The 9,995-nt window shown below is 26.5% G+C and overlaps 1 protein-coding gene across 6 annotated transcripts in view; it reads right to left on the reverse strand.

Annotated features, from left to right (window-relative positions):
- The window catches only part of LOC142324584 (uncharacterized), a 483,167-nt gene extending 474,160 nt beyond the window's left edge, over positions 1-9,007 (reverse strand). Inside the window, exons 1-3 of one of the 6 annotated variants that reach the window (XM_075365443.1) lie at positions 8,874-9,006; positions 8,448-8,490; positions 6,482-7,906 (exon numbers count right to left, since the gene is read on the reverse strand). In XM_075365443.1, the coding sequence (XP_075221558.1) occupies positions 6,482-7,805 (1,324 nt within the window). In that variant the 5' untranslated portion in view covers positions 7,806-7,906; positions 8,448-8,490; positions 8,874-9,006. Of the gene's footprint in view, positions 1-6,481; positions 7,907-8,447; positions 8,491-8,865 lie in introns of those variants that run through there. The other 5 variants (XM_075365433.1, XM_075365448.1, XM_075365439.1 and 2 more) reach the window with 5 other exon arrangements.
- Between the last annotated feature and the right edge of the window lie 988 nt (positions 9,008-9,995).

Here is a 9,995-nt window from a genome sequence, read left to right on the forward strand (position 1 = left end):
TTTTTGGATCCGGCTAGATGGGTATAAAGTTTACTACAAATTTCAATTCTATTTTTATCTTACAGTTGCTTTAAAATTTAGTAAAATAAGCTAATAGGTTTTATTAATATTTAATCACTTAAGAAGTCTTTTCACAAAATTAATTAACACCCTGAAAAAAAAACAAAAAAAAATTATTCGTCCAATATACTGAATGATAAATATCAATTTTTTCTATGCTGTAATTAATAATTTAATTATATTTCTGTAACGTTTTGTCTTAATTTGAGTTTAATAAAATACTTCAAGTTGTGAAAGATAAAAAACAATTGCTAATTTATATCATGAATTGATTATTTTATTAAAAAAATTAAATATAGATAAATTTTATGTATATATAATAGAAAATACTAAGCCTCGTAGGCGTGGTTTGTTGTTTAACCTAATTAAATACGAATTTAACTTCATTTATTTAACAAAAATAAGTTATAATTATTAAATTTTTCAACTAATGTACTTAAAGCAGGTTTATTGTCTTTCAGATAATTTCTATTGTTAAAAAATTCAACTAGAAATAACAAACTATTTTTAATATTAAGAACAGAAGCATACATCCATTATCAATCATACAATGTAGCATATATAATGAATCAATCTACATATTAGGGGATGCAATCACAAACCTCGTTTAAATAAATCACGTTAAAACATTATTATTTCTATGATGAAGTAAGGTAAAAATTTAATATACAATTTGTAAGAATGCTGAAAACGAATGAATAATCCATGGTTATCGAGTATCTTGGAATGGTCACGGTGTAATCTTGGTAATGATAAATGTCGTTTCATTAATAAATATAGAAATAAACAACTTTTTGTCAATTTGGCTTAACAATAATATTTAATTAAATATAAATTCGAGTAAACTTAAAAAATATTCGAAATAAAAGCTGTAAACAAGCTATCAATTTTTTTTTAATTACCAAATGAATAATATAAAATGTAAATTGTTTATTTAAAATCATACACAAAGCAAACAGATATATAATATTATTTTATAAAAATTCAATTCTGATGTTTTAGTCAGTTATCAACAAACCATTTTATTTTAAAATAAAATTTAACAGTAAAAACGAATAATTGATGTAAGTACATAACAATCGCGATATGTTTTTTGAAGAATTTAAATAAAATTTATTTTATTGCACGTGAAGAATAAAAGTTTAATTACTAGTCAATCTTGAACAACAAATTATCCTTTTTTATATTTTTATTTGTTCTTTTTTATCATTAAAGAGTAAATATTAAAAAATTAATTATAAAAAATATGTTTTGTCGGGTTTCCTTGCTTTCTTTGTAACACTGAAAGCGATGGAAGAAAGTTTTAATAAAGAGAAAATCTTGGCCTGACCGAAAGTCGGACCTTCCGGATGAAATATAAGAAACGCTGGCTTTAATCCAAGCATTTAATATTTCTAAGAATTTATTCTTTGTGATAGATTTCTAGCTTAGATAAATTTTAATTCTTAGTTAATAAAACCAAATGTAGTTAGACACCGGTAACATTCACGAAAATCGGTTTTTGTAATTATGTCTATATCAGAAGTAATATTCATTATTGAGAAACTAGGCTATAAAAAAATATTTCGGTTTACAGACAGATATTATAAATGTATTTTTATTTTATTAATAGTTGACAAAAATAAATAAGATAAATGAAACTTTAGCATCCAGTTTGTAACGTGTTAAAAATTAACGACATAAATTCGATAATATTTACTTAAACATTTTTTGATGTAAATAAAAATATTTTAATTGGTACTAGAAAATAATATATTTTACATATATATTTTTCAGTAATACATGAGAAAAATTGAAGTTGAGGCCAGTCATTTATAATGATTTTATCATCGTCATAAATTTTGGCTATTTTATCATCTGACATATGTAATAATACAAATTGTACATCCGATTTGTCATAAGCGGTGTACTGTATAAGGATTATATCTCCCCTTCGCCGAAAGTACTCTGAATATTAAGGTTAATCGATGAATCATCTGCTTTTAAATGTTGCCAAAAATTCATTAAAAATATAGTTTCCAAAAATATAAAAGAAATGATGTAACATAGTCATAATTTATTAGGAAGGTGTTAAAAAAAGATTTCTGTACTAAATGGTAAATATAATTACAGCTAAAAATGCAAATAAAATGTGTAACCTACGATATATATTTACTTTTGTAACACAGGAATAATTTTAACATTTTAATTTGACGATTATAATTTTCGTATAATTCGATTTAGTACAATTTAATTTTGTAAAATTCTCTTGTAAAAGAGGATGTCTACACGTTTCAAAATTAATTTGTATTTTTTTATTATGAAGATATACTAAACGTGAGGTTTTTAGTATATTGAAAATATATTAATCATATTGAAAATATGATGTATACATCATATTTTCAATTAAATTTTACGATCACTTTAAAAATCATCATTTCGATTCTTACTGTAGTGCTGATTTACTATCCTTAATATTACACCAAGGAGGACGGAATTAAATTGTAATTTCATAAAATGAGAAAATGTATTTTCTGGAACAACACAGCTCTATACTTTGTGTCATTTATGTTTAGAAACTGAGTAAACAAACCAAAAAAAGCATTTCTCTGAAAAAATTTATGATAAAACCAGCCGTTAGAAAGTATGAGAAAAGCAAAGATAATCGACTTATAAATAAACAATTTAATATTATTGCTATGTTAACGTTATAGACAATGTTAATAATGTTAGAAGTGTTAATATTCTTCATTAATTCATACCACAAATAGTCGAGTAGAGATTTTTAGATCATATCCAAACACAGGTATATCCAAATAGTTTATCATTTATTCCCGCTGCTAATCTAGCAGATATTAAAATATAATATCTGCTGTATTTTTTTTTACCTCCAGGACCACCGTTAAGTATTGCTTCAGAGGATGAGATGAATATCAAAAAGCGTGTAAAAATGCCATGCCTGACCGGGATTCGAATCTGGGACCTCCAGATGAAAAGCCGAGGCCACTCCACCACTAGCGCCACGGAGGCCGGCAATATCTGCTCTATTAAATTACTCATAGATTGACGCATTTAATAACAAAAAGATTATTGTTATTCTCGTTCGGGAATTATTCTATAGCTAAGCTTCTATCTCTTAATAGACCTATGTATTATGGATAAAACATTCAAAGTAGGCATCTGCTTTGAGAGCCTTTGAAACTTTGAGATGCAGAAGCTTCTATCTGTTAATAGACCTATGTATTACGGGTAAAATATACAAAGTAGGCATCTGCTTTGTGAGTCTTTGAAACTTTGAGACGCAGAGCTTGTAAACGTAAACAAAATTTCACGATTCCTTGTGTGGTTATAGTCAACCTGTCCTACTATCTCGATATTCTCTCCATAATTATAATTATTTATAAAAATTATTCTACTTATACTTAAAATTAAATAGATACTCTTTTTATTTATACTCAAGAAAAGCAAAAAAAAAGAGATTTTTAGGAAAATATAAACTTATCGTCTATTATTAAAAGAAAGTTGCAAAACGTTCAAAACGTAAATTAGCTGAAAATAAAATGTAATAAATTAAGCTTTTACTTTCCCGTCTAGATAGCCCTGTAGCAGAGCTTTAGCTCTAGAAGGAAAAATATTGTAATCGGTTCACTTTGGGCATACGGGGTTTTCACCGGATCTTTACGTTTTGACATCTAAGGAACCCAAAAAACCGGATGGAAATTTTCCGGATAATCGTATGTACGTGTATGTGTTCGGTGTCGCATCCTAAATCACCTTATATCTCCAGAACTATTGACCGATTTTGACCAGACTTGGTCAGATTACTTCTATATATGGAGGATTGATGCCATTAAATTTTCAACTTAAAAGGTTACGAGGGTGAGGCTGTACAGCAAAGTCACCCTCAGTATCTCGAGATTTCGCCTAATTAAGGTCATATTTTTCTTAGACGCATTTGTTAACAATTAAAAAATAATATTTCGAAAAAAAAAGTTGCAAAAATCGCACCCCCACTCCAAAAAATGTTCTAAATATGACGTAAATTTTCTTCCTGTACAATTTAAAATTTCTTCTTCAAATTTAATTTTGACTATCATCCAACCTTGTTATTGTCCCTATGGGATATGAGTTTAATTTTTTTTTAGAGAAAACAGCCATAATTATTGCACATTTATGATTATATGATAACTACAGTCTCCTGAATTAAAGAAACAGAAAATTTGATGTTTTAATGACAATCACTAATAAAAATGTAAAGAAAGGCTTTGATGAAATGATAAAAATTATGCTTCTAATTTGAGTGAAGAAAAATTCGAGTATAATACGCTTTCTGCAAGAATGATTTAACTAAGGCACTGTATTCACAAAGCACTATCGATAATATAAATGTGTAATTAACATAATTTGATTAATATATTTAATTTTAATTATCCAGTTTTCTTCTGTTTTTCATAAAACTACCTTTTTATTGTATGTTACACTATATTTAAAATAATTGTAACGTATCTTCATGGTGGTGAATGGATACAAGTCTATTTTACAAGGAATTAATAGCATTTAAAATTTATTCAAAATGGTTAACGTGTAATATGTTGAAGAATAACACACACACATATATATATATATATATATATATATATATATATATAACACGTATATATAACAAATTGTATAAAAGAAAGATTCTCATTGAAAAAAAAAAAATGGGGCACAAAATAAATAATCCTTAAGATGAGTATAATGTGTTTGATTTTATTACCACAAAAAAAAAAACTTCAAAATAAGTCTACTCCTTTTTTAACGAGTCAAATAACAATATAATTCTGAAACGGTTTCCAATTCTGAGCCCCCTTCAAAGTTTTTAGGCTTGGAGAAACAATATGAAAAAAAATAAGTAAACGAATTACCACAGATTATATAAGTTTTCGATTTTGCATGAATCAATTTTTTACAAAAACTCTTAATTTTTTAAGAAAAACACACGAGTGAAAAAAGAGTTTCTTAAAAAATTATCAAATTTACCAAAGAATAAACAGTTCTACCTCAGTAATCTTTATCGCCCAGAAACAAATCTTTATTTTCGATAAAATCAACATATTTTTAAAATTTTGGCAAAATCAACCATTGTAGCCCTGTAATCCTGTTTAACCTTTTCTTACATAAAGGTAAAATGTAGACTAATCGTATCTTTAAAATGTAAATATGTTTATTCTTGAATCTGAAAAATAAACCGCTGAACAAATTTTTTTCGTATAAATTATGTATGATTTTTCCTTTGGTATTAACAGATGCGAATATTTATACTGCATACGTAAGCTCAACTGATCTTGAAATTAACTTTAAACCAAACAGATTTAAAAATGCTGTAGATTTTAATCCATTTTGAATGACATTTAATTTTGAAATAGTAATTAATGTGTTTGTGTAGCATTAAGTAAACAGAATCAAACAATCTGATGTGGACACCGCATGACTTCCTTGTACGCTTATTAAATTACATACACATTTTTTTAAATGAAAAGTACATAAAATTTTATTTCATTAATAACTTCTGATATTTTTTTCATATTTTTTTTTTTGTTAATGAATTATTTACTGTAAAACTTTTTACAATGAGAGGTTAATAATTATTAATAAATCAATATATTTAAATTAAAAAAAAAGATGAAGTCTGATTCGAACCGATGTGTCTTCCCCTTACAAATCCAAATATTTCATTAATTAAAATTTCATTTGGCTCTGTAACCAATGAAAATAAGTACGACTTATTATATACATCGCTGAAAAACTGTCAATGAGGGCTTATTACTGCAATTAATAAACAGTTCAAAATCCAAAACTAGTTTGGACACTTTTGGTTCAGTCGATTCCAATCAGAAAGGGAGGTGCACAACTAGATGTTACAACAGTCCTAAATCCAAAATTTCAACATTCTACGGCTAATCGTTTTTGAGTTATGCGAGATACATACGAACGTACAGACGTCACGCCGATACTAGTCAAAATGGATTCAGGGATGGTCAAAATGGATATTTCCGTTGAAATCTGAAAACCGAATTTTTTCGCGATCACGATCCTTTCTTTACTTCCTACAAGGAAGTCAAATTTTACTCACAGATATTTATTGCTGTTGAAGACTTTACTCTTAATATTTTTTTTAAAACAATAAACCTAAATATGTAAAGCAAATTAATTAAAAGAAGAACACCGATTTTAAAATTACGGTTGAATCTTATCAATAATTTTAACAAGGACACCGCGTACATGTTCATACAAAATAATTTTTTTTCAAAATTAGTATAATTACTGGAAAGTTTATATAATACCCCATGTAGAATAAATTTCTGAAAAATATTCTAAAAGAGATGAAATAAAGTCCTTAATCTCTTATGCTTTAATTATGTAAACAAGATTAAATATGAACGATGCTTTTTAAGCTTACCTTTTGCGTACTTCATAATTTGAGATTTGTTCTTTCTTCTTCTACCTCTAGGTGTCCTGATGGTTTCATGATCTGATGAAGAAGATGAACACAAAGATTCAGAGTGCTGTCGACTCCTGACACGTCTTCTACGACGACTATTATCCCGCGAACGTCCCGACGAGGACTGTTCTTTTGAACCGATAATATGCGTGTCTGAACTACTTCTAGATCGACTTTGATGAGTTGAAAAATAATTTTTTCTTAATTTATCAGTCGGTGATTTAAAATTACGATAACTTTCAGATTTTTTTATAGGATTACAATTATAAATACATGTAGAAAAATCACTACAACTTTGGAAATTTAAATTTTCATATATATTCATCGATAAATTTTCCTCGCTGCTGCTTACATTTGTACCAAAATTAGAAGATATTACGTCATTCTTCTTCCTAAAATATCTAGAACAAAAACTATTTTTCTTTATTTCTTTATCCTGATCTTGATTATTACAATTAGTCTCAAAAATCTTTTGTTTTTGCTTATGAAAATCTTTACGATTATCTTCTTTAGCACTAATTTTTAGTTTACTGTTTGTGTCACTAGGACTTTTTTTATTATATCTCCGCTGTTCATAATAACTACAAGTTTCTTCATTGAAATTTGATTTTTGGTTAAAACTAAACGAAACTTGTTTAGGGTAAGGCTCCCGTGGTTTTCTAGAACAGTCATACGATGATGTTGACTTATAAATAGATCTTATTTCTGGTTTTGGTGATGTAATATGTTTCCCAGTGATATCTTTAGTTAATAAGACTCGTCGGGCGAATTCAACCGGTAGTTTTGGTACCGGACTGGATTTTATCAGCGATATTTCTTTTTTCTTTGATTCAACATCTTTATAATGGCAATAATTTTTATCGCTTACTAATTCACTAGAATTTTTATTGAACCAATTCCAATATCTTTTCTTCACAGTACCTTTATCCTGAGTATCCTCTTCAACTTTCCTCACAACATTCTGTAATTGCGGCGTTTCTGATCGACTTTTTCTTGTCGGATATATTTTTGGCTCAGGTGTCTGAGTGTACTTTGCAGAAAATGATGCTGCCTTACCGTTTCTATATCTATCTAAAAAATAGTCAGGTTTTTGTTTACTTGTATCGACAAGTAAACATCCGTCTTCATCGACGAGCTGAATATCTGGAACAGCAACTTCTGGAGAAGATGATGACGTAGTTAAGCTCCATTTCCAATCTTTTGGTTTTTTTAAACTTAAACGTAAAAATGATGTTCCTTTCTCGTTAACATAATTTTCGTTATCTGCTTTAAAATTCTTCATTTCATAAAAAGGGATTCAGTCAATTTTTACATTTTTCAAACACTGCCAGCATAAAAAAAAATAAGAAAAACTTAACGTTCTTTGTCAACAGAAAAAAGTTGCTAAAAATAAAATTCCCTGATATTATATTACCCTATTCAAAATTATTATTATTGAAGATCACATCTTTATGTATATATATATATATATATATATATATATAGCCTATATATATATATATATATTTAATGCTGTAAATCATAAAATTTAACCTAATTGTTTATAATGTCTGCTATATTTTTAAATTAGTTAAATAAAATTAATTTACAATAATTAACCTATAAAATCTTTTTTTAATCTGATTTTAAGTATTAATAAAAAATAATTTCTTTCTCAAGAATAAAAAAAAAATTATTATCACTACAAAAATTTAATAAAGAATTTATTCTTTAAGAAGTTACTGAAATTGAATCAATTTTTTTTTAAGAATTAAATATACTTTTTAGATATGAATAACTGTCACACAAATTATATTTTTTATTTATTTCAAATACCTAAAACAAATATTTCATCAAATTATGCAGTTCATAAATGAACGAGGCAAAACTTGATAAAGAAAAACTAATAAAATTGTCACAAAAAACTATAAAACACTATAATTACCTAATTTTCATTAATGTTTATATTTGTTATAATTTTAGTCAGACTGAAATATTGTAAAATTAATGTTATAAAATAAATAATCAACCGGAAGCTATTACTTTATAAAAAGGTTTTCTACTAAACTACTAGATTAAGTAACGAGAAATTTCTATAAATGTATTTAAATATTAGGGAACCTATTCAATTTTAATTTAATAACATTTTTCTCAGCTTTTTAAAATTTTAACAGATTATTAATTAAAGTTTAATTATTTATAGAAATTAGTTAAGGAATTAATAAAAAAAAAATGTTTTTCTATGATGTAATTAGTTTTAAATTAAGAATAATTTTATCTTCTTTATCAACTAAAAAAACAACAAAATTTCCATTGATGTAAAATTGAAAAAATCACAAAAAAAAACAATATCAAGCACAAACACAATCACCAATGTTAACTATCAAGTTCGGTATATCGTGATAAGTCGCGGCGTTATCTAGATCGTTCGTAAATGCGCGTATTCCAAGTGTTGCCCAAGCAAACACTGTCGCAAAGCGTTGTACATACACACACTAAAAATAATCGTAGAGAAGAATGTGTTATACGTACTACAGAAGCGCGCCACACCACATCGCACGTACCATTTCCTCTTTCCATCATTTGCTCTAAAATAAATTTAGCCGGGTAGACAAGTAGAGAGACACTAAAAAGCCAACCGACCAACTGTTTAAATGGTAGTTCTCATCGAATGACTTATACATTTATATACGAACAACATTTACGTTATATATATTTTTTTTTAATGAATATGCTATATTTATACATCGTTTGAAACCCAATAAATCTAAAGCTCATAAAAAATTACTACAGTATCCAAAAAATATGTTTGTGTTTTTAACTACTCACGTTTCATTCATATAAAAAGATTTAAAATTGTAATTAGGTTGTCGACAGTGATGAATGTACTGTATGTAGCTTGAATAATGTTACTATTGAATTATTTCTAACGAAAAATAAGACGTAAACAGTTTTATTATTACCATTTGCCTTATAATACGTGATATTATAATTTAAGTTATGATTAATACTGCATAGTACAAGAAAAATCATTCGCTGAATAAATTACAACAAATTTTAAAGTATTGATACAAGTATTACTTTGTAATTTTCAAGTCGATATGCCATTATTAATAGCGTAGGTTGTATTTACATTAGTAACAATATGCCCATTTATAAAAATATTGGTTTTATATATTTTAGATGGAAAAGTTATCATGATATGATTAAACCGAATTTTTCTATATATATAAAAAAAAAATCAAAACATTCTATTTCGATTAAAGCATCTTAATAAAATGCTAATCATGTTAATACTATTAAATACTTATTATTCGTTCATATTTTTATATTACTTTCTAAAACATACTGGCGTCTATAAATGTTATATAAAAATTAAAAAGCCTATTCAAATTAAAAGAGTTTAAAAACTATAATCACAGATAGTAATTTACTAAAAGACTTCTTTGAATAAGGAATTCATTAAATTATATTTAATGGTGAGTTGCTCGTA

Source organism: Lycorma delicatula, chromosome 1 (assembly GCF_047948215.1).
Source record: "Lycorma delicatula isolate Av1 chromosome 1, ASM4794821v1, whole genome shotgun sequence".
In the NCBI taxonomy this organism is placed as follows: Eukaryota; Metazoa; Arthropoda; class Insecta; order Hemiptera; family Fulgoridae; genus Lycorma; species Lycorma delicatula.